The sequence below is a fragment of the Aspergillus melleus genome, assembly GCF_016097325.1.
Source record: "Aspergillus melleus strain CBS 546.65 chromosome Unknown contig3, whole genome shotgun sequence".
In the NCBI taxonomy this organism is placed as follows: Eukaryota; Fungi; Ascomycota; class Eurotiomycetes; order Eurotiales; family Aspergillaceae; genus Aspergillus; species Aspergillus melleus.
The window spans coordinates 1,901,262-1,924,292 of NW_025763372.1; the positions used below are offsets into that span (position 1 = coordinate 1,901,262).

General features: G+C 52.0%; 8 protein-coding genes across 8 annotated transcripts; 3 read left to right on the top strand and 5 right to left on the bottom strand.

The window, feature by feature from the left end:
* Positions 1 to 64: 64 nt before the first annotated feature.
* On the bottom strand, positions 65 to 1,350 carry LDX57_005698 (uncharacterized protein; the record flags this gene model as incomplete). Its single annotated transcript, XM_046087383.1, has 6 exons — positions 65 to 418; positions 476 to 669; positions 722 to 1,052; positions 1,117 to 1,142; positions 1,201 to 1,240; positions 1,303 to 1,350. 6 exons carry the CDS (start codon positions 1,348 to 1,350, stop codon positions 65 to 67), a joined length of 993 nt encoding a protein of 330 aa, XP_045943350.1.
* Positions 1,351 to 3,007: 1,657 nt separating this feature from the next.
* LDX57_005699 (Zn(II)2Cys6 transcription factor) lies at positions 3,008 to 4,984 on the bottom strand (the record flags this gene model as incomplete). The annotated part of the gene is made up of 3 exons (XM_046087384.1): positions 3,008 to 3,851; positions 3,916 to 4,521; positions 4,587 to 4,984. The coding sequence occupies 3 exons, from the start codon at positions 4,982 to 4,984 to the stop codon at positions 3,008 to 3,010; spliced, it is 1,848 nt and encodes a 615-aa protein (XP_045943351.1).
* Positions 4,985 to 6,364: 1,380 nt separating this feature from the next.
* LDX57_005700 (putative C6 transcription factor) lies at positions 6,365 to 10,166 on the top strand. The gene is made up of 4 exons (XM_046087385.1): positions 6,365 to 7,019; positions 7,167 to 7,665; positions 7,729 to 8,491; positions 8,560 to 10,166. The coding sequence occupies exons 1-4, from the start codon at positions 6,873 to 6,875 to the stop codon at positions 9,662 to 9,664; spliced, it is 2,514 nt and encodes an 837-aa protein (XP_045943352.1). The 5' UTR covers positions 6,365 to 6,872; the 3' UTR covers positions 9,665 to 10,166.
* Positions 10,167 to 10,776: 610 nt separating this feature from the next.
* On the top strand, positions 10,777 to 12,222 carry LDX57_005701 (uncharacterized protein; the record flags this gene model as incomplete). The annotated part of the gene is made up of 2 exons (XM_046087386.1): positions 10,777 to 11,401; positions 11,549 to 12,222. The coding sequence occupies 2 exons, from the start codon at positions 10,777 to 10,779 to the stop codon at positions 12,220 to 12,222; spliced, it is 1,299 nt and encodes a 432-aa protein (XP_045943353.1).
* A 974-nt stretch (positions 12,223 to 13,196) lies between these two features.
* LDX57_005702 (DUF4202 domain-containing protein) lies at positions 13,197 to 13,889 on the top strand (the record flags this gene model as incomplete). Its single annotated transcript, XM_046087387.1, has 1 exon — positions 13,197 to 13,889. The coding sequence occupies one exon, from the start codon at positions 13,197 to 13,199 to the stop codon at positions 13,887 to 13,889; it is 693 nt and encodes a 230-aa protein (XP_045943354.1).
* Positions 13,890 to 14,118: 229 nt separating this feature from the next.
* On the bottom strand, positions 14,119 to 15,194 carry LDX57_005703 (VIT1/CCC1 transporter family protein; the record flags this gene model as incomplete). Its single annotated transcript, XM_046087388.1, has 3 exons — positions 14,119 to 14,617; positions 14,714 to 15,065; positions 15,134 to 15,194. The coding sequence occupies 3 exons, from the start codon at positions 15,192 to 15,194 to the stop codon at positions 14,119 to 14,121; spliced, it is 912 nt and encodes a 303-aa protein (XP_045943355.1).
* A 1,525-nt stretch (positions 15,195 to 16,719) lies between these two features.
* On the bottom strand, positions 16,720 to 17,501 carry LDX57_005704 (uncharacterized protein; the record flags this gene model as incomplete). The annotated part of the gene is made up of 2 exons (XM_046087389.1): positions 16,720 to 17,317; positions 17,377 to 17,501. The coding sequence occupies 2 exons, from the start codon at positions 17,499 to 17,501 to the stop codon at positions 16,720 to 16,722; spliced, it is 723 nt and encodes a 240-aa protein (XP_045943356.1).
* Positions 17,502 to 19,368: 1,867 nt separating this feature from the next.
* Positions 19,369 to 21,660, bottom strand: LDX57_005705 (uncharacterized protein; the record flags this gene model as incomplete). Its single annotated transcript, XM_046087390.1, has 1 exon — positions 19,369 to 21,660. One exon carries the CDS (start codon positions 21,658 to 21,660, stop codon positions 19,369 to 19,371), a length of 2,292 nt encoding a protein of 763 aa, XP_045943357.1.
* Positions 21,661 to 23,031: the final 1,371 nt, after the last annotated feature.

Below are 23,031 nucleotides of genomic sequence, written 5' to 3' on the forward strand. Positions count from 1 at the left end.
TGCCTGCCAGTGCTGCCATATTTACTAGCGAGGTCAAGCAAAGCCTGGATAGCTTGTTGATCTATCATTTTGGGATTTCCGTCAGTTTCAAGCGCGTACGTGTGCAGGAGATTCCCCAAGTGGACTCACAATCAGCGCGGCCTTGGATTTCAAGAACCATTTTCTTCAATCGCCAAATGAGCTGCTCGCGACGCTCTTTGGGCATCTTCTGCGCCATGTAGTCCTTGGTGCGGTCGGCATAGTCACGAGCACGAGACTTGGTACTCTCAGAGACGTTGTCGGAGACTCTTCGCTTGGCTTCCTCGGCGCCTGCGACAGCACCAGAACGACCATCGAAATCAGCCGGTGTCTCCGGGTTACGAACTCCTGTTGCCGCTTGCATGGCAGTGTCGCCTATCTCCTCATATTGTTGCTGAGCCTGATGAGAGGGGCCGAATCAGCCAACGTAACGCTACGTTGGAGAGATTGCACTTACGGCAGGCTTAGCTTTCTTGAAGCGCGACGTGAATTCCTCCTTGTGCTTTGCGAAATCCGGCTTCTCATGCCACACATTTTCCTCGGCCGGCTCATCAATTTGGGAAAGCTGTTCTTCCGACGGGCGGACTTTATTGGCGGCCTTCTGCGAGGCGTCACCGGCAATGTCGCGAGCAATGATCCAAGCGTCGTTCACTGTCGATCGTTAGTATCGCTGTGCAACGGTGTGGTGATCGATTTCACCTACGGAGCTTTCTGAATTCGCCGTTGGTGATCAAAAGTGTTCCCAAAGTTTTCAGTCCTTCAGATGCCTTCTGGCCATCCTGTTGAGCCGATTCTTTGTCCACGGGCACATTCGGTTTCTCCTGCACATCTTCGGCGGAGATGTGCTCGGCCTGCCAGATGAACTCCTGGAGCAACTGGCCCTCGTTCTTGCTCAGGATGAGTTTCTTCGCCTGTTCAATGACTGTTCGCAGGTCTTGCACGAGGACTTGGCCCTCCTTTGAGAGCTCTTTAGGGGGCGACGAGAGCGCCTTTGAATTCAGGGCGCTGTTCAAGGCAATGTCGCATTGTTTGTTCTACAAGACGGGGCAGTAGTTAGAATAATTGAACTTCAAATGGTGATTCCATTGGAGTACTTACCGATGGGAGCTTTCCATTCTTGAAGGCTATGTTTCAAGGTGTCAGCGATGGGGTTCAGATGCACGACTCGTGCGCCGGGATTACCTTGATAGATGCCATATAGCTGCAGCTTCTGGTTGATATCCTGAGGCACGATATTGAATCAATTGACAGTCCTCAGAGGAATCCAGACACGCATGCACATACCTTCTCCTTCAACTTCGTATCGGTGGGACGATTGACTCCAGCCGGCATGATGACGAGTTTGTGATACCAACGATTGGAGGAAAGAGGATGTCAAACGAGAAAATAAAAAGAAATAAGAAAAAGAAAAGCACCAGGGGTATTATGTATCAGATTACGTTTACAGTAACAGACGGTTCCGAAAGAAATGGAGCGACGACGAGGATTAAGGTGCGATACAAGGGAGGAAGGGAAGTCAAGGGACGCGTCGCTGGGGTATCACCGGAATGGGCAAGGGAGAATGTGAGGGAGAGGCGCAAACCACGGAACCAGCAGGGAAGCAATCTGAGGTGTCCAGGAAAGGAAAGAGACGTGGTGCGAAGAATTAAGAGGTTCAATAGTCGGATTCGGGGGCAGGAAGGAGGGATGGAAGGGTTGAGTTCATATAGCAACGTTCGAGAGCAGCCAGCCTGACGTCACCGTGTCGTGAGGGTTTGCGACCAGCGACCAGCGACCGGCCATGAAAATGAATATGATCATGATCTGGGCCAGCAAAAAGGGCGTCGCACACCGAACTCGGCTTGGTCCCTGAAGATCTTCACCAATGATCAGGCAGCACAATTGGGACACCGAATCGAGTCGCGGTCGATGAGATCATCACCATCACATCGACTTGGCCTAGTGCTGTAGTGCATGACGACTCACTTGGGTCAATTTTTGCCCCCAGAAATAGAATAAAGTTGTCCCCTCGGGACCAACTCGACGGAATACTCGATGGAGAAAGATGCGCAGTCGGCGAGGAGCTCTTAACTTCCGACTATCGTTGATCGATGCTGATCCGGTGGGCGATGACTAACACAAATTCCTCTATCTGAGGGTTCCATGAGTCCTGACTCCTGACGGTGAACTGAATACTGATGAAGGGGGAAAGCAAGCCAGAACCACGGGTCGCGCCAGGAAAACGGAGGTACTAGACTGCAGTACTAGAGAAGAGATACTCAGTAAGTGGCGCCAGGAAAAGCAAGCGCGACCCGGCCGGACCCCCTTGAGCTTCTCGACTCGCATCACGCTGACGTCAGGCACCGCGTTTCATGTCGTTCATCGCTACAATCAAGTTTTGATTTGTTTGGATGAATATAATTCTTGCTCTTTCATTATATACTTTTTTTTTTGTGAATTATCATTTTTATTTTTTTTATTTTGATCCCTCTGTCGAAGGCTTCCTTGGGTACACATACTCCGTACACCGTACTAGGTAGTCACTCTCACCGCTGATCTTAGCAATGCCATACCCTCTGCTTCCTCCCATGCAGGCAGATACAGCTTAAACTGGAATATGCTGTAGTGTAGGCCATGCTCGCTGCTCTTCAAGGCACGTCGTCCGTAGGGCTGACCGGAACCTGTTTCCGCAAGACACGGAAACTAAATTAAACAACATGGCCCTCCATGGGCCCCTCCACCGGCCCACCATGTAGCAGCCTTGTTTAACAACCGTTACTCATCACATTCACTCGCCTCAGATCACATCCTTAATACAAATGACCCCCGCCATTCCCTTCAAGGGCGACCTGTTCCAACAACCTGGGCAATTGTCATATTCACTAGAAAGAAGCAGCCCGTCATGCTCGCCGATGTCCAGGCTCTGACCTACATGGCGTATTCCGCCTCGACCAATAGCGTGACTGATAGTCCGAGATTTTGATCCTTCAGATTTCTACGGTGTGTATGGCTAATACCCGCCATATCCTGCCCCCGCGGCAGGCAATGGACCGGAGACATAAGCTCCAGACGCCGGCAAGTAGGCGACCGATGGCTGCATAAGTTGGCCCCGGAGCCAAGTCGACTGATGTTGAAATGTGTCAAACAGTTCGGTAATCTTCCATTTTCTCACGCCAAACTGCAGAATGTTCTGGGTGAAAAACACACATTCCATGGCCCGGCCCTGGCAGTTGATGGTGCGATCAACTTCTAAGTTCGGCGGCGTAAGCGTCTCGTAGGGCAGCGGCGGAAGCTCCGGCACGGATGGGCTCAGCACGAAGTCAAAATCCCGCGCAACGAGGTCGATGAAGCGCTGGCCCACCTGGTATGCTCGTTGGATATCGAGGAAGGTCATATATGGCAGCCAGCTGTCGTTCTGCAGAATCCGGTGGAGTTCGGCGATGTACTGGATGCATCGATCAAACAACAGGACTTTGTCATAGTCGCACAGAGTCGAATATTGACTGGTGGGCGACAGGATCATCACGTTCGTGTATAGTAGCTCCAACTTATATAGCATGGGAAAGTAGCGGGGGACGACCTTGGGGGTATGGTCGAACCACTCGCGCGTCCTCGAGAACAGCGTCCAGTTGGATGCGAGCCAATGCGGGACAGAATCCGACACGTTGAAATATTTTCTCTGATAAGCCGCCGACAGAATTTGCCGAATTTTGACCAGGTGCCATGCCGGCTCCGAACGGTGTAAGAAGATGTGGCTCTGCTCGGTCGATCCGCTACCTGGCGCCGACGGCAAAGCGACGTTGACCGAGTCGTCGGAAAACGAGAAGGTCCGCTCCATCGCGGTACTGACGCTCCTGTTTGGTCTGAGTCAGCTTCCTAGAGCCTTTGGGAGAGGTGGTATCCGGGGTTCAAACATACCTGTCCAGGGAAAAGACGCTATGACATACCCGACGGCGGAGGTCTAATTGCTCGTCTGACACGGGGACATCGGACGGTGGATCCTGGTGCAAGCCCAGATCAACCATAACCCGGCCGGCCATACCCACGAGGTACCAGGACCGAAAATGTTTGGGGTCAACGAGTGAATACTGAGCAAGTAGCAGTATCGCCTGGACGCCGGCGATGGACCCTGGCTGCAGGACGTCCTCGGCATAATCCAAAGCCGAAGAAGCCAAGGACATGGCATTCTGGTAGTTCTGGTCGCCGAACTGATACGATATCGACGCGTACGTGATGGCTAAGACCATTCGTAAAAACCAATGGTCGATGGGCTTTGCGAAACGGCCGCCGGCCTGGTAGACAATATCCACCGAGGTCCAAAATCCCGTCTCGGCAAAAAAGGGCAATTGGGTGAAGAAAGTGTCGAAGTAGTGTTGCAAAAGCGAGGTGATTTCGTGACGTGCGGGGAGTAGCTGGCTCGACTGCTTGGGTATGGGTTTGGCAACAGACAGAGACAGGAGAAGGTTGGCAAAGGACGTGTTGGACTGGATGCCATTGAAATCCCGAGAGGTCGCATTGACAGACCTGCATCCAAATGTTAGAGGGGTTCACCTTCTTTACGAGAGGCACACAAAATGGGTCGTACTGACAGGAAACCAAAGTCTCCTACTAGATCATCGATATCGGACACCTCTTTCCGATGCGCGTGCCCGACAGGATCGGCGGATGAGCGCGAGGTTATCGAGCTTTGCCGTACGTACCCCGACTCGTCGGTGGATAGGGATTCTTTACGGCGCCGTAGGTCTTCGATTCTGCTCTCAAGTCGTTCGCAATAGCCCTCCAAGGACGCAACGTAGCTTCTCTCTTTCCCTCGGGCAAATTCGTCACTGGCGCCGGAGCAGGTGTTGGCCTTGCCCACCCTCTCGCAAGCGGAACAAGCCGGCAGCTTCCCGTCACATTTGATCTTAGCCGTTCGACATCTTGAGCATGCAGCCACCGGTCGGCTGACTTTGAGCAACGGTTTGTCCAGGAATGAATTAGTCGACATGCTGGTCTTGCATGTTACCTAGATAGGTAGTGAGTACCACCGAAAACCTCGGGCACGATGCGTCTATGGGATGTTATACGTCGAAACGGATCTACCTACCCGACAGAATTATTTCCAATTCAGGATGTATTGCACTATAGGATAGAAACTAGGGATTATTCTACCTAGCAGGACCTAGACGAGGTGTCGTCCGGGATCAGCACTAGTCCGGTGCATGTGGGAGATGAGCCGGACACCCAAGGCCTCGAAAGGAGGCGGAGCATCAGAGCCCGGGGCAAGAAGGTTATACGTCGATCTCAACCCGGACGGTGGCCGTGTAATGCAGGTACACTCACCTAATAACGAGTAGGCCGTCGTTTGCAGAGGCTTAATGCGACCACAGACCAGGCAGATTATCGGCGTAGAGATGTCATTTCCGAGTGTGGGCGGATGAAATGACTAAACGTTACATTAGCTAGACATCTAGGTGATAACTAGGTACTACTCCGAAAAAGGCTGACCTGGGAAAAGGCGAGACAACTCCCGAGAGAGGGAAATAAAGAAAAGAAAAATAGCAATAAACAAGAGAGGCAACAATAAAGTAAGGTACAAGTCAAGTGGGTAAGGCAAGATGATGAAGAGACAGAGAGAGGAATGGGAGGAGAGAAGTCGCTAGGCAGAATTGGGTTCCCAGGAAAGCGGTACGGTACGGTAAGATCCCCTCACGTCGGACCCCCACTTGCCCTCCCCACCATCTTCTTGATGGGTCGGAAGGGAGAAGATTTCCAGTTTGAAGGCAACCAGGATCCGGGAAAACCAGAGAAAGATACTAGAGATTAGAGAATTAGGACACTCGTGCATATGATGAATGCGTAGACAATTCCGGCGTAATTGCAAGTCTTGGCGAGGCTCCTGGTCTGTTGGAGGTCAGTACAACTTGAGTATGTACCCTACACTTCTACACTGGAGGATTGCATTTTGAACACATCTGATTCTCCCAGACGCAGTTGCAATCGACAGTACACCGGAGTACCCCTTTTACTACCTGGTACATAATTGCCAAGGAAGGAATCCAGGGCAGTTGGAAGATGGATTACTCATCGACCAGGGAGGGTAACGTGACGCCGATCCTCTCCACATCCGGCCTTTCCAGATCAAAGCCCCGATCGTCTGGAGTATAAGATCATTAAGATGTGATAGAATAGACATCGGTCGAGTACGAGTGAAAACGAAAAAGAAAATCAAGAATTCCGGTCGATCGCAGATACCAGATCGACTGCCTCGAGCTTCCTGCAGGAAATCACGGGTCGTCATCATTTCATGCCCTTGGCTCTTAGCGCGTTTGTCGATCCAGGCGGGACTGGACCGAGGATGCCCTTGTCATTTCAACTCCGTTTCGTCTCCGATCCTTAGTCTTTTACGACGAAAAGGAATCTCCAGACTTAACCTACCCTAACCTACTAGTAACCAACTGATTATTCCCCATTTCTCACTCCCTAACCGCTGGACTATATCCCAACTACTGCCATTTAGATAGTCGGTAGTCGTCCGTCATCCACTCTCCTCCCTTAACGCCGTCGATCCGCCCAAGTGATTGATGTCCGCCTAACGCATCCCTCCGAGAGCCTGTGCGCGCACCTAATGTTCTCGTCCTGGTATCACCGCCTACGCCTCCTCGCAGCTGGGCTTGGTCGTGTCGGCCTCTGAACATGTCGGAAGTCCTGTCTCACCGGATCCCATACCGACTGTCGACTGCCTTAGATGCTCTATTCCGTCTCTGACTCCGGTTGATTTGACCTTTCGGAAACCGACAAGAATCTCATGCGATCGCGGGGGATACTTCTCACTCCCCTCCATCGACAAAAATCTCCCCCCTGAACTTGGGGGCCGTCGACCGACCTCGACAGCCATGGACCCCCAACTAAATCCAACGGGCTCACGCCTCCAATTCATGGATCTGTGGAAGAAACCGTCTTCTAGATCATCTCAGCAATCCGACGATGCCCCGGATGGCCGGATCGCGCACACGTTAACGGCCTGTACGAGGTGTAGACAGGTACAGTCCCTTCTCTCTCCGCCCACCCCTTGAATCACGATCTGAACTTCCGCCTACCATGACCTTTCAATCCCTCCCCGCATTTTATCAGCATTACATCCCACTCGGATTTTTTTTTGGTCGAACTCTGCTAACATCGGCCCGTAGCGCAAATCTAGATGTGACCCCGGAATCCCAAGATGCGCCCCGTGCGAACGCAGCAATGCCAAATGCGTCTACTTCGATTCCTCGCGGAAATGCACCATCCCTCGGACGTATATTGTCTCCCTTCGCGAAAAAGCCCGCGTACTAGAAAAAGAGCTGGCGGAGCTCGAGAAAGATTTCCAACATGCCGCAGATGCCGAACTGATGGTCCGCGGGGCGGGTCGCATCCGCTTCAAGGAGAATGACGAGTCAAGGTTCCTGGGACCGTCGAGTGGCATCGCAATCACCCGCTTGGTCATGGAAATGGCCAAACAGAACACCGATTCGAAGAGTATCAAAGACGTCGTCCCGGAGTTGACCGCGCAGGAGATCAAGCTGGCCTTTGAAGAGGAAAGCTCCAAGCCGACGTCGAAAGTATACCCCATGATCAGTTCGATCCCTCAACCCAATCTCCCCGCAAGGAAGTCGACCGACCGACTTGTCGACGTGTTTGTAGTCAAGGGTAGGTGCTCTGTCCCCTCCTCCGGTCGCTACCGAGGAACATCTGAGCTGATCGGTACCTTAGCGCAAGCGATGCTTCCGACGTTACACCTTCCGACATTTCGCCAGGAGGTAGACAATGTCTTTAACGGTTCCGACGATCCCTGCGAGAACTTCCAGTTGCGAATTGTCATTGCAATTAGCATGCAAAAAATGGGCCCGACCTACGCAGGGCTGGCCGATAGCTATTATCTCGCAGCGCTACCTTACTTGGAATCGTCTCTGAAACGAATGGATCTAAAATCGCTGCAGTGCTTGGTTCTTATCGGGCAATATTCCCTACTGACCCCCACGAGAACTGCAGCCTACTGGGTCGTGGGTATGGCGGTCAAACTATGTCAGGACTTAGGTTTGACCGACGAGGAATTGATCACGGGAGCTTCCGACGGACAGAGACCCAATCCCCTGGAAATTGATATGCGGAGAAGGCTCTTCTGGATTGTCACGTCGATGGAATTCGGCCTCTCTCACAGCCTTGGTCGTCCCAGTTGCTATTCGGTCGACCACGATTATATGCGAAGGGTCAAGTTCTTTGAATTGGTGGACGATGACTGCATCACGCCGGAGGGCATCCTGCCCGGGTCCCCCAAACTCGCCAAATGTATCGCGATTCACTTCTTCAAAATGCGACTGCTCCAAGCGGAGATTAGACGGACTCTCTACCTGAACAAACGCGATACACCCACCGACGATCAGGACCCGTGGTTCTCTCAGATGCTCGACAAACTTGATCACTGGGTGGCCTCCTGTCCGAAGAACGACGGGGGAAGCGGTCTCAGTGAAACATGGTACGGAATCACATCGTCGGGCTTGATTTCCCGTTCTGGCTGGCTAATCCGAATGACTTTTTGCTTAGGTTTCTTGGCCGGCGAAATACGATGATTGTGTTTATGTTCCGGCCCTCGCCTCAGATACCCGAGCCCTCGTTGTATGCGGCGCGGAGGTGCTACGAAGCATCGATATTCAACGTCGCAATGCAACGAGAGCAGATCGCGACAGGGTCGGTGGATCTGACGTGGATCTTCACTCAATCATTGTTCATGGCCCTCAACACCGTTCTCTGGTCTCTTTCTTATCCCGAAATTCGCAAGGAACACTCCATTGAGGAAGTCCAACGTCACCTCGATATAGCACTCGACGGTATCGTGCTTGCCGCGGAGCGATGGCCAGGCGTCGAATCGGCCTTGCTGCTCTACAAAAATCTTGTGACCGCATGCCTCAAGGCATATACTACCGAAGAATCGTTCGTCGTCCAATCACCCTCCAACCATGCCACCCCCACCTCCTCTCAAGACGTGACGAGTCCCCCATCAATCTCGAGTCCCGCAAGCACGACCACTTCGTTCCAGTCCCAAAACGCCCGGGCCGGCAAGTGCTCGAATCCCGACAGTCTGTCCTCGGGAACCTTATCGAGAGGCCCTTCTGCAGAGCCGGCGTACTCGTACACGCAAGCTTCCCCGGCATCCTCCACAACAATCGAATCGCTGAAGGCGCCGCAGTACACTCTGTGGGAGCCCCAGCTCCAGCAACCCCAACCGCCGCCAGCAGCCGCGCCACCACTGCCACCCTCATCCACCGCCACGCCTACCCCTTATACCACTCCGCCGTACAGTGAAGCGCCCACGTCCTTTTCGGGGTTGGCATTTGATCCGGAGACCCCACACAATCCGTTCCCGACCGTCATCCCACGCGTACAAGGCTGGGACCCGAACTTCACCCTCGGCTCCTCGACTCCGGGCCATCTAGCATACGTCGAGACGCAGGTGGATCCGATGGACTGGATGGGCATGATGGGGAATCAATATTCGCAATATTTCAACGGCGCATTGCCCACCCCGTCCTGGCGCGGACGGACACTCAGCCAGCAGGAACAAATCGAATTGATGGCCTCGTTGGAACAAAACATTCCGGACGTTTCGGCCCAGCTGATGCGCGAGACGGGGACGTTTTATCAGACCTAAGCGTTTGCTTTTCATTTCCTTCCTCGTTCTTCTTTGTCGAAAGCAATTCGAATCTTGACAAGTAGATATCGGTAGGTAGGTGCAGCCAGGCTCGATGCGCCAAGAAGGGATCGTATCAGCCCGGTGGGATATAATACCCTTGGGCCGTTGGGATTGGTAGTTTATGAGACAACGTCTGCATTTGGTGTTGGAGCGTGCTTTGTCATTTGGAAGGGATGTTCTTCTTTGTTTGGTTTTGCTTTCTTTGCTTTTCTTTCATGCTTGACGAGTATCTGAGCGGCTTTATCTTGGATCAGTAGTTTTACAATACATGACCATTGTGCATTTGGTATGACTCGATCGATTCGGCCGATCAAACAGTGAATCAGAAGACCTTAACTTGAGTTCATTGACCATTGAAAGGGGGACCCATGGTTCGCGGCGATCGACCGGAGACGTATGGCGACAAAGAAGTCGAGGCGCTTAGTCAGGGACCTTCGGGCGAAATACCGGGACAATACGGGGCGTACGGTACGGTACGGGCGGCGAAACGCGAGGCCAAGCGCCGTCACGTGCCGGCTGCCGTCATCCGCGACCAAAGAAGCCGCCCGTTCTTTCTCCTCTGCTCTGCGGATCCCCAAAGGCCTGCGCTCTCTTCACCCCAAAATCCCAACCCTACCAAATACCAACTACTACCACCAACTCGTTCTGAACTTGCCGACATCCTTCCAACCCCAGACCAACCTCCCTCCGCTCTTTCATTTCGCCTACTTTTCCCCTCCCTTCTCTGCTGCCTCCCTCTTCGCCAACCCTTGAGGGTGGTTCAAACTCGACTCATTGGAATGCGTGACTTTTAACCGGTCGGAACGTCCAGCTCGTCCGCCTGAGCGATCCTCGACCGGAATTCCAGCCTCCCCCCCTCTTCCAGACCTCCCGACCTTGAAATCAACCCTGAACACCACCCTATCCGTGAAATACTCCCCGATTCTTCGATCAACCTCCTTTTTATAAGGTTACGGGTCCCTTTTTGAAGGTCGTTCGGGCTTCGGCCATCCTCTCTCGCCCTCCGCCAAATCCCCCCTCCCTCCTCTCTCTCTCTCTCCGTCCTCTGTCTCTTCCCTTGAGACTTTCCCATGTCTGATCGCGCCTCGGCATCTTTCCGACTTGAGCCTCCATCACCATCGTCTCCCGCCGCCGGGTCTCTCAAGGAGAACCAGCCCTCGATCATTCCCTCCGAGCCAACTCCCCAGACTCCGACATCCCCTCCGTTGATGTCGGTAGGCGCTCAGAACTATGCCTCCAATTTCGCATCCTCGCAAGCATCACCTAGCCAGGCAACGTCTCAACCTACGAACCTCTCCTCACCTCCTTCCTCTGCTCCGATGTCCACTCAGGCCTCACAACAGCCCACAGTAGGTGCGACCAATTCATTCCCCACGCCCGCGAGCAGCGTCAGTGGCCACTTCACCGGCGCCACCTCGGTCGACGATCCCGATCACGCAGACAAGTCCGGGGTTTCTTCAACCTCCACTCGGCAACCAGAACATAGACGCACTGATCATGATCGGAATCCGGGCGATGCAATGACGGACCTAGGGATGCGCGATCCTACCAGCATGGGCGATTCAAACCTATCGAGTCATGGCGACAGCGCTATGGACATTGACCCACAACCGGCCGCCCCGTCCAACCCGGATATATTCAGCTTAGAATCGTTGCAGAAGGAATTCACTTCGGCCTATCATCTTTGCAAAAGCTGTAAGAGCTCCCCAATTGGTGTGACTGAAGCAGTTCTCCTGTGATTTGAGCGTGCCCTTTGTCTCTTTATCTTTGTTCCTTTCTTTGTTTTTCTGGTCTTCTTTTGGATGAGGTTCTGTTAACACTTTTGCTTTACCAATTCTGCAGCCCATGTCGCGACTGGTCCAGACCCATCACTAGATCTGGTTTCTTTGTACGGGCTAGGTCCGGTTGCGAAATCGGTGGCAAGGATGGATCCGGTAACAGGCGAAAAGATTAACAGACTCAGGAAATCCTATGAAGGAAAGCTCAAGGGGCTCGGTCTGGCCGGACGGAACAAAGCGGTGAAACACGAACCTGCCGGGGCGCCCGGCACACTGCGACATCTAACGATGTGGCCGGAGGAGGAATGGCAAAACCAGAAGGTATACGGGAAGGAAATCAAAATGGCGGATATGGATTCAGCGCTGCAGAAACTGCACATGAAGGCGATGCACATGGAGCCCGGGCCGATCCCGAACAATGATCACTGGGAGGATCTGTTAGGACATGAGAAACCATCGAAACATGCCGGCAGTGGGGAGAGCAGCAAGAAGGCGGGCGCACTTCCGAACAATGCTCGAGCTCCTACTCAACCCAACGGCACGCCTACTGCCACGACGGCCTCTGACGCGGACCGGGCCCGACCCAGCCGAGGTCGCAAGAGGCATTACGGAGAGAACAGCTACGTTGGATACGGCGAAGGCTATGCGGATGACGATGACGACGGTGCCTTTTATTCCAACAGCGAGGGTATGGGCAAGAAAAAGCGGAAGAAGGTAGGACACTCACCGGAGTTCTGAGAGAGTTCTACCTTGCTGACGACTGGCGTTGGTCATTTTGAAGGACCATGTCTCGAAAATATCGACACCTCTACCCGATCGCGGAGGAAATTACGGGATGTATGGGATTGGGGCGAGGTAACCCGACTACAAAAAAGGAAGACGTGAGATTTGAGAATTGATTCTTCAAGTCCGTTTTTTATTCCCTTGTTTTTTTGAGAGTTTTACATCTTTTTCTCATTTCCCTATACCTTGTTTATCTGCTTGCTTTATCTTTTTTTTTTTTTTTGGTTCACCCATTCACCTCGTGCATAGGTTTTCAGGATCCAAAATGAGGACTCCACTGCGGACCTGCTGCATGACACGACGATCAATGATGGCATGCTGGGATCCGATTCATCAGTTGGTTTGTTAACGTCCTCGCCTTGACTTGTTATTCTCCGTATATTTTTTTTCTTCCTGACTTTTTCGTTCTTTTTGCATTACGGTGCTGGATATACCCGGCTTCATCCAATGGGCGGCGTTCAGCGGAGTTCAGTTGGGTTTGCTCTCTTTTGTTCTATTCGTCTCGTTCATTTATTGCAGGAGGGGATCTCGCAGCTGTAATGTTCATGGATTGATTGTTATTTTATACTCGAAGCTTGCGATGGAACCGAGGCGTGCGAGCTCGGCCAGGATTTGTATTCTTGACGGGACTACAGTACAGGCGAAGGATGTGATATATTATTAGAAGTCGAATGACATTGAATGTGCACTAGAGTATGGAGTAGAACGATGGAATCGTACTTGATCATACTGTACGGGGTATAAGGGGTCTTGATATGAATGAAGTACTAGTATAGACTATACCCGAAGCAGCGACCATTCAGACGCCGGACATTTCATATCTTAATCTTTATCTGATAAGACCCCTCCCACTTCCCTCTCTCACACTTCTTCAATCCACCTCAATTCCCCCACACAGGAAGCCACCTAGAGAAAAGAAACATTCCAAAATGACCACCCCATTCACCAAAGCCATGGCTCTCATCGACGCCGCCCACGCCCAAGATCCGCGCCGCATCCCCATTCCCAAATCCACACCCGGATCCGAATCCCAGCACGAACCCCAACCCCAAGACACAACCCACCCGGGGGCCGAGAAGGAAGAAGAGGAAACCATCCCCTACGAGCTGCACTACGCCCAAAAAATGACCCACTATCTCACGCTGCACACCAGCGCCTCGACACCGCCATCAGAACCCCTCGCCCTGGCCATCCGCGCGCAACATCTTCGGCGCTGGGAGATCCCCCGGAATACATACCCCATGACGAAAGTGGGTTATCATTCCTGGCGAACGGCGCTGCAGCGTCATCAGGCGTCGCGAGCGGAGCAGATCTGTCTAGACGCGGGGTATGACGTGGTCTCTGCGGCGCGGGTCGCGGCGTTAGTGCGCAAGGAGGATCTGAAGAAGGAGGATGCGGAGACGCAGGTGTTGGAGGATGTAGCATGTTTGGTGTTTCTGGATGATCAGTTGGTGGGGTTTGCAGGGGAAAAGGGGGCCGAGTATGGCGAGGAGAAGATGTTGGGGATTTTGAGGAAGACGTGGGCGAAGATGTCGGAGCGGGGGAGGGAGTTGGCGTTACAGGTTGAGATTGGGGATCAGGGCGTTAGGGAGTTGGTGGGGAGGGCTGTTGCGGGGAATTAATCAGATGTATGTATATCATGATGGCTCTTGGATTGGGTTGGGATGGGTGAGTGTTATTATTTGTATCTATGTAGGTAGATGTGTATGCAGCGCAAATGCAATGCAATGCAACGACCAAAAGTATTCCCAAATTTCTATACCCCAAACGCCACGCTGTCTATCAGAATACTATGCCCAGAGATGTTCAATCAAATCCATATCGTACACTCTCTCTCCCACCTAGAAAAATCTAGGCCCCAATAACCCTAACCAACGCAATCGCCGCCCCAGCCGCAACACCCCCGACAAAGACCATCTGCACGCCCCCCCAAAGCCCAGCCAGGATATTCTCACTCCCCGCCCACCCCCGGACCACCCCCGTCTTGATATACCCAAACACCAACAACGTGACCGCCATAACCGCGACACTGCAATACAGCGCCACGATGACCCGATCCACCACAAAGTACGGAATCAGCGGGATGAACCCGCCCACGAAATACCCCAGGGCGAGGGTCAGCGCCGAGATCCAGGCCTGGTTGCAGTCGGGCGCGGACTCGCGGTGGTGGAAGGCGACGAGGAAGTCGCGGAGGTTGGTGGGTGAGGCGTGGAGGGAGGTGTTGATCTGGGCGATCGCGGCTTCGGGGATGTTATGGGCTGCGAAGATCGAGTGCACGATGGAACTGGTTTCTGTGGGGGAGGCGGAGATGAGGGCGTTGGTTTCGCGGACGGTGGTTTCGTAGGATTCTCTGGTTGGTGTTAGTGTTTTTGGTTTTCGTTTCCTTTTTTTTTTTCCAATGACTTTCTGTTGGAAGTGTACAAGAGGAGGGAGGAGGGGAACTCACGCTTCACTCTTCGCGCCAACATATCCCCCAAGACCCATGGAGATCGCACCGGCGGCCAACTCGGCCAATCCGCCTAATACAACAACTTTGGTATCGCCGAGGGCGGAGAGTCCCGCGCTCAAGGCAAACGGCACCGTCAGGCCATCCGACAGACCCAGGATGGCGTCGGAGACGATGCGCGGGTTGATGCGCGAGCGGGTGCTGCCGGTGCTGGAGGAGTCGGAGACGGTGTCGTCGTCGGAGTCGGCATGGTGGTGGGGAGTCGAGGAGTTGAAGGTCGAGTAGGAGCGTTGGGATTCGAGGTCGTCGTAGACTGTGGGAGTGTTGGAGGAGTCTGTGAGGAGTGGTTTTGCTGGTCGGGGGTTAGTGAGTGAATAGATGGAGTATACCGTACTCCGGAGTATAGATGGGAAGACGAACCGGATGTGTTTTTGGACTGGGAGGAAGGGAAGAGTTTTTGTTTGAGGAATAGGAGAGCCATTGTGGTTTTTCTGGACGGTTGATCTCAAGATAGAGACGTAGGAGGGAGAAAGACAACGGAATTGCAGATCGTAAGGTAGGAGAAGTCGAAGTATACAAACACTGACGTCAGCCGAAGGAATAGACCGAAGAATCTAGACCGGCCGAAGAGATCACAATCCACGAGACACAACAGACACAACAGAAGAGCGAGCACGACACTTCAGAGATCAATTTCACAATTCAATCAAAGATAATTTCTCTCACCAGAACGACATCCCCAATTCTTATATCCATTCGTCACCGAATCTACGCAAAACCTGCTCCCTCCCCCCTCAGACCAATCACAGCGCCGGTAATCGTCAGCAATCGGAGATCGACGCCATCCATGGATGGAGCTCGGATTTTAGCACGGTCGAGTTTTCAACATTTTCCACCGCTGCGGTGCTAATCTGACCGACGGGGTTAGCAATGCATCCCTTTTGATTGGGTACTGCCTGTGGCCTGCAAGGTTGGATGACCATCGTCGACATGCTGAGTGGTCAACACCCTTTCTGGATGCTGGGTCGTGCAGAACTTACACCGGTGTAGACACACTAAGGCGGGACTAATCACTAGCCAGCAAGTTTCGTGCGAGAAGCAGGTCGGATAGCCGCCGTGAGTATGTTTCAGTCAGTCTTACTCATGCTGGGGTTGGGAGGTTGTCCGACTCGGCCTCGGGTTCGGATTTGCTGTGGGACTTTGTGCGCCGTCGGGGTATTACATCGCTCCGGGGATTCGGGGTCATCTGTTCAGACTACAGGTCTACAGTTGTTAAGATTTAGGCAGCAGGGGAGTTGTCGAGGGGATTGGTTGTTGATACGAGCTCGAGTCCATGCGACTCAGCCGCTGCCTTGGATGTTAGGGCTGAGCTTGTCAGGTGCCTTCTTCGGACGAGATCAACAGATGATACAGGGATGATGATGAAAGCGAAAGAAAAAAAAAAGAAATGAAAACGGCTGGATGATGTCAAGCGGCTTAGCTGTTTTCCATCTGCCGTCTACTTGATCTATCTAGCCTTGCTTCTCCCTGCATACACCCAATGCTTGTGTACTGAGTGGAGATGATCCCTGCTAGGAGAAAGGGTTACATCAGAGGACTTGATACACCTCCAGCACTCCCACTACGATCAACTCTTCTAGAATTACGGATAGGTCGCAAGAGACATGACATTCGGACCCATGGTCCACCGATCAGAGTTGACACGATCGACCACGTCGATCACGCCACACCTATCACGTCCTGATCCCTGTCCCCGACAATCAATCCGTCATCCTTACTTCATACTAAGTAAATCCCTTCTGTAGGTCTAAATCAAGCTGTGCATTCATCTAACTACATCAATCATTTACAGGAACACATCATTAAAGGTGTATATCCAGGCGCGTGCCATGCCAGGACTCAATGTACTAATATAGGGGGAAAGAAAAGAAAAACAAGAGACCCCCTGGGTTGGGGAAACTCCACGAACAAGTCACACATCCAAGTCGCAGCTCTGTTATATCCATTTACAGAGCAAAGGCGAGACCAATGATACCAGCAGCACCGGCCAAGCTAGCGGCCATGGCGCCGGTGGGAGCGGGAGCACCGCCCTCGGAGGTAGCGCCCTGAGAGCCGGTGGTCTCGGCGGCGGCGGAGCTGCCAGAGGCGGAGCTCGATCCAGTGGTCTGGGCGCCGGAAGTCTGAGAGCCGGTGGTCTGGGAGTTGCTGGCGTGAGCGGCGGAGGACGAGGCGCCCTTAGTGTCGGTGGCCGTCGCCGTAGCCGTAGCCGTGGCAGTGGCAGTGGCGGACGCGGAGGCGGAGTCAGCGGTGGTGCTCTTGCCGGTGTTGTCGGTGGCCAGAGCAGTGTTGGCCGGGATGGTAGAGACCTCGCCGTAGTCGGAGACGGCAGAGTTCATATAATCCTTGACGTCGCTGGGCAAGCTGGAGTACCACTCGGGATACTTGCCGCTCTCCCAGTCTTTGTCCACCTTCGAGGCGAAGGATTCATCGGCCAGCGAGGTGATGAACGAAAGGGGCATGGCGGTTTCGAGGACGTTCGCGACGGAAGTAGGGATGCCAACCGCGGCAAACAACGAGTCGAGGTCGACGTCAGTCTCGCTGGCACTGGCCGGTGGGTTAGTTTGAGAGGCGGCGGTTTGATGGAGAGATGGACAGGTACTCACGCAGCGGACACGGAGGAGACCTCCTCGTAATTAGGGAGTTCCTCCAGTTCGGTGTTCTTCTGGGGGCTCGGGGCGGCCAGAGCAGTCGCGCTCAAGGCGAGCAGAGAGAGGGTCTTGTACTGCATGATGACGGATTGAAAGGACTGTTGATAACAAGTTGTACAACGAAAGAGATCGACAGTACGGAGTACGCTCAAGAGAATGAGAGGAATGGGTCTTAAAAAAAACATGTCGCGATGGCGGAAGTCCATATTATTAAATAGACGGCGATGGTCACATCCTGAACCAAGAACTAGGGGAACTACCCTCGGAGCCAGAGGCTAAGGCGACTCAGCCTTTTGGGGGCCATTCTAGATCGCAGTTAGCTTCTTCCAACAAAGGATCACCGCGGCAAGGGGCCGAAATGACTACGGTGTGTCTTGGATCCAGGGTCTTGAGACTCCGATCAGGGGCCCTTTAGGACTCCTTGACGACGGAGTGTTCAGATTAGCGGCGATGGAATCACTCAGAAGGTTTGAAAGGGTGGATTTGAGGCTCGTATTGCAGGCAGAATGTGAGATTCCCGACACTCCATCGACGCAGGGCTCCACGGAGGAATGAAATTGGATTTGCGCTAGTCGAACGAAGTGGAGCCCACGATTGAGGCTGTTGCTTCCTAACTTGCTAAGCCTTCCTTCGAGGCTGCGAGCAACCAACGGTCCAACACACCAGGCTAAGCCAGCGCAGATGAACGAGGGCATTTGCATTCCTGGAGGTATTTGGAGCACTCCATCGAGTGTGTCGGGTAAGGCGGAGGGAGAAAGGCTGAGGGTATCAGCTTTGACGATTCCCCCGGATGTCGAGTACCGGAGAAAGTCCTTGTTTACTCCGTACACTTTAGACTTTACTGTTACACAGCATGCTGCAGGCACGTTTCCGGGACCCCTGAAATCTGCATGAACCGTGACCCCATCTAGAGAATACTATTATTACTCATACCTTGGACCTTACAGAGTGCATCACTGCATTCTCATTTCACCCAAAAAGAAGACAAAGCGAGTTAAATTAAGGACCCACCGCCAAAGGCTGCGAGTGAGCCGCAGTTGGCAAGCCTGCCTGCCTGCCCTAACGTGGTGGGTCAGCGTTCTTTTCGCTTCCTCGTCGGAGCTTGGCCGATGCCATCCTTCGTCTCTGCTTTTGCATGTCATGAACTTGACTTGATTCTTGTGATCGATATCAATATTGAGAGTGCCCAACCCTCTCGATTATCAGGATCACTAGTTCATTCCTCCGCCTGTTGCTTCTTTTCCTGGCAGCGCATCGCCATCCAACTCGTTGGTTAACTTGATTTGCGTGGAGGAACCCCGCCGCAATGGCCGTTCCTTCAAAGAAAGTCCAACAATTGAACCTATTTATAGCGAACTGATATAGCCTCTCTGTCTAGGATACACCGACTAACCTAGTACTCCTACTCATCCATCGATCATTCCTCCGCTCAGGCATTCCCCGCCGTCCATCCGCCGTTGGCATCGGAATGCCAGGCACACAGGCAGTCAGGCAGTCAGGCACAAGAAGAGGGGTTCGGAACGGGGAACATCAATTGTCCGACAATCCCGCTCGACCAATCAGCGCCCGTATCTCCTTCCGCAACTTGGGATATAATCCAATGTAATGTTGTTCCCTGTGCCTTCGGGCATTTGGTCAATTTGAAACGATACAGAGAAGATTAGCATGGCCCCTGCACTAAGGATGACACGCTCAATCAAAGAGAAGCTACCAGTTTTTTTGATTCCTTACCGACCTTTCTGTGAGGTGCGACGTTTTTGGTGGTAATCCTGTAGTTGCAGGTGAGGGGTTGGGTTCGAATCGGGGTGTGGGTGATTCTTTTTTCCAATCATGTCCTTTGTTGTCTTGAGATATGTAGTTTACAGATAGAGAGAGCCATATACCATCATTATTGTATTCACCACTTTCATTCAAGCCTTTCAGGTCAGTACTACAGGAAACGTACGTTCAGTCCCCATAGCCACTAATGATGCATTTGGCAGCATTTGGTGAGTTTTCTTCCCTCAGATCTGCCCTCTTCAAAATATGTTGACAGACATACAGGGGCACGCGGCGTTCTTTGGCGGTGATGGAATAAAACGACTGGTTTCCGACAGGATTCACGACTCGGTCTACCTTGGCCACCATATCCACATGATGGGCATTGACGCAGTATTTCTTTCCGACCTGAAGGGTTCCCGCGGAGTCTGTTGCCCCACGAACATGGCGGGCGAACATGTCCAGTTTGGTTGACAATCGAAACTTGTCTGGCAGTTTCCATTGAAGATTCTGACATGTGTGGTCTGTAGTTTCGAAACAGTGCGGAGATACGCAAGCAAATGTCGCTGTTATGGACGAGTCGCTCAAGACTTTGGTCCATGGGTGATCTCGAGCATGCAAAACCAGCATACGGTGTTTGTATTGCTGGTTGAGAAATGCAAGACGGAGATCGCCCTCTCTTGATATACCTGTATCTTTGACCATGGCCAGAACATTTCGAAATAAAGACAGGATGCGGTCCTGCAAGAGTTGTCTGGAACCGGGGTTTCTCCGTTCGAAATCCCGAAGCAGATTTTCGAGCCAGACCGCGATATTTTCTTCCCCACTCAGGACCTGCACGAAAGCGTCCAAAGAGTCCTCACGAGACTTGTCAGGCAACTCTGGAATCTGCCCGGGCACATGAAGGCAAACATACGCAACTAGATCGCGGAGTCTAACCCGAGTCATCACTCCAGTGCAGAGGCTGACGAACAAGCCCCACATCTCATCATAATCGGTGATCTGGAATTCGAATAATCCCGCTGAGCTCAGGAGTGCCTCTTTGGCAGTTGTTCCTGGCTCCCTTGCAAATGTTGCTTGGGTGATGACATTTACATATTCACCTGATTGCAGCCCAACTGTGAAATCTTTCATCTTGATATGTGGATCACTCGTTCCTGGTATCCGAAACCTCGATCGCAATTCTTCAACACTGGTACTCCGATGGCAGCTTTGGTTCCAACGAGCAGGTCCAATCGGTGTCAAATGAAGGCTGCCTGTCCCTCCGATTCTAATGCGAGTATGAATGTCGATGCCATTATTCGTTTCGAAGATGACATGCATATGGTTTTCAACCATCTGGTTCACGGACATCCAGTGCCATTTCGGCATCCCGTCAACAGTGTCACCACTTGGTAAAATGATTCCGCCATTGATTCTAATGCCGTAAATAGCCATTTCCCCGGATTTAGGCACACCCATCTGGCCACCAGCCACTTTCCGCCCTGGTTCATTTGCTGTGGAAAGGCGATCATTCCCTTTGATGATGAACTCCACGGGTCCCCACATAGCAACCACTTGGGCTGGTGTTGCAATAAGATCCAGTCGTCTTTGTGCAAGCGATTTCTGTAGCCCAAAGACCAGCACCTCCGTGTGAAGCATATCGCCCAAGCACGAAAGCTTTTGTGAGGTTGCATAGACTTTCCGAGCTTGCGAGCTGTGGTCGACACCCTCGAGAACGAAATTAAAAATAGGTGTCGTTAAGAATTGAAATCGAATTGGTGTCTTCGAGCCTCGTAGGTATGATTGAAGAATCAAGTTGAGACATTGCACTACCAGAGCAGTGAGGTGCAAAACTCCAGACTGAAGTAATTCTGAGCTCTGGTCCCGATCGAGTTGACCAATTCCGAGGCCTTTCAGCAAGGGCTCCAAAGACTTCATCATGGGGGTCAGTCTTTCTAGAATTTGGAGATTTCGCGTTCGGCGAGAAGCGGAGCGCCTGTAATTAAAGAGTAAATTCCCTGCCGCGAGAACCGTTAACGCCGGAATATTGCCCGAAATCGAAGCAACCAGTAAACTCGTGTCTACAAACCAAGCATAGCGGTTCTCCTCTCCTGGGAAGGTTTCAACATCGTCGTCAAATGTATTTCTGCATTCGCCATAGGCGTCGAAAAGGTCTTTGGTTTCCTTCATCTGTATTGAAGCTATCTCGGCATGGTCTCCGTCGCCGTCTGTCTGGCCCTCAGTTGTCGAAGGGACGTGGCGGATAAATAAAAGCTGATCAAGAGGGCCCGCACCATCCTCGAGCGTTTTGACATGTGACATGAAATTCTCGAAGCCGCGATCGATAAAATCTTTAGCAGCACGTCTCGCGGAAGCCTCGGGACTCTTTTCACTTCTTTGGGAAAACGAGATTGCTGCATGTTGCCTAGATGTTGGCCCCATAAATTGAACATGATCGCGATATTGATTGACATAGTTGTCTTCCATCTCGCTGGCCATTCGCGATCCAGGACTTGTATTTTCGTACTCTGCTGCAGCCATCTCAGTCCAAGGTGAAAGACCTGCTAGGCCAAGAGCGGCATCCGAATGTGCGAGCAGCTCAGAACTCTTGTCAACTATTTTCAAGCAATTGACCGAGGTATTTATGAAATCCGTATGATCCGCTTCAGCCGTTATCAGTTCTGTCAGATCTTCGAAAGCCAGTATAGACCTATGGTTTAAATGAGGCACATTCAAGGAACTATCATCGATATTCTCTAGTTTCCGTTCGACCCGCCAGGGGTGGAAAATCCAAGGGCGATTGCAGACGTAGCTCGTGAGGATTCTAGCTATCGACTTCGCTTCATCACCTACAGAGTTTTCCTCGAGATCTAACTCTGCTAGCTCAGAGATCCAGTCATCTTCCTGTGATATGCCAATCACAGATAGACGCTGTGTGATCCGGCTCTGAATGGCTTCAAAGATCTAGGCGCGCTGCGGTTTGCTGTTATCTTCACTGTTTAGAAAGTTGTTAACCTCCGGAATCGATTGAAGAAAGTGCTCGATTTCTGCGCTTGAATGCTCCTCCTCATAGCTTGACATTGTGGTTTACCAGCAGTCTGAAGAATGTCATCGTCTGTTGTGAATACTCTCGAAGGATAGAGAGGGCCGAATGAGTACCACATCAGGTTGTCTTGTGAGTCTCAAAATGAGGGGCTGGGTTGCGCCTCATAGGCAAGAACGAATCATTTCCTACCACGTGCAGGTATCCCTGCAAGTCCAAACGGAGCGCTGGGTTGGAATCGGGGCTCCTAAGACAGTCACAGACATTGAAGCCATGTCCTTTTACCATGACACTGCAGTCGGCTTTTCCCAAAGAGCCGGTAGCCTTTCAAAACAGTAGCACTCGGATTCATAAATCAGACCTTGTCCTATATTTTCAATCACTTTGCAGCGTGGGTCAGTCACGATCTTTAGTGACTTGAATACCTACAGTAGGTACACACAGGGACGAAGTTATCAAGAGTCAAGACAAACAAGAGTGGATTACACGTGATCAATGGCCATCACTCCGTCCGTAGAGGCAGGGTGATTTTGCAAGGGGTTGTGTATTATATTTTTTTTTTTTAAAAAAAAAAAAAATACATATATAGATAAATAAAAAAATAAATAAAACAAAATTCATGTACATAGGAAGAGGAGTTCATTTATCATCACATCACAGACTAAAAACCACTCGCATAATATACAATAAACAATCGGTCTCTTCGCCCTTCATCCATCCCACCGTAGCGGAAATATATCCGCCACTGCCTCGTCACTCAGCCACCCAAAACATATCCATGCGGTCGGTCAGATTTCAGAAAGCAACAGTACGCGACAATGAAGAGA

Coding starts and splice junctions, on each gene's coding strand:
- LDX57_005700 (XM_046087385.1), top strand. CDS start 6,873: ATGGACCCCCAACTAAATCCAACGGGCTCACGCCTCCAATTCATGGAT. Junction 7,666..7,728: donor CGACGTGTTTGTAGTCAAGG/GTAGGTGCTCTG, acceptor TCGGTACCTTAG/CGCAAGCGATGCTTCCGACG. Junction 8,492..8,559: donor AGCGGTCTCAGTGAAACATG/GTACGGAATCAC, acceptor CTTTTTGCTTAG/GTTTCTTGGCCGGCGAAATA.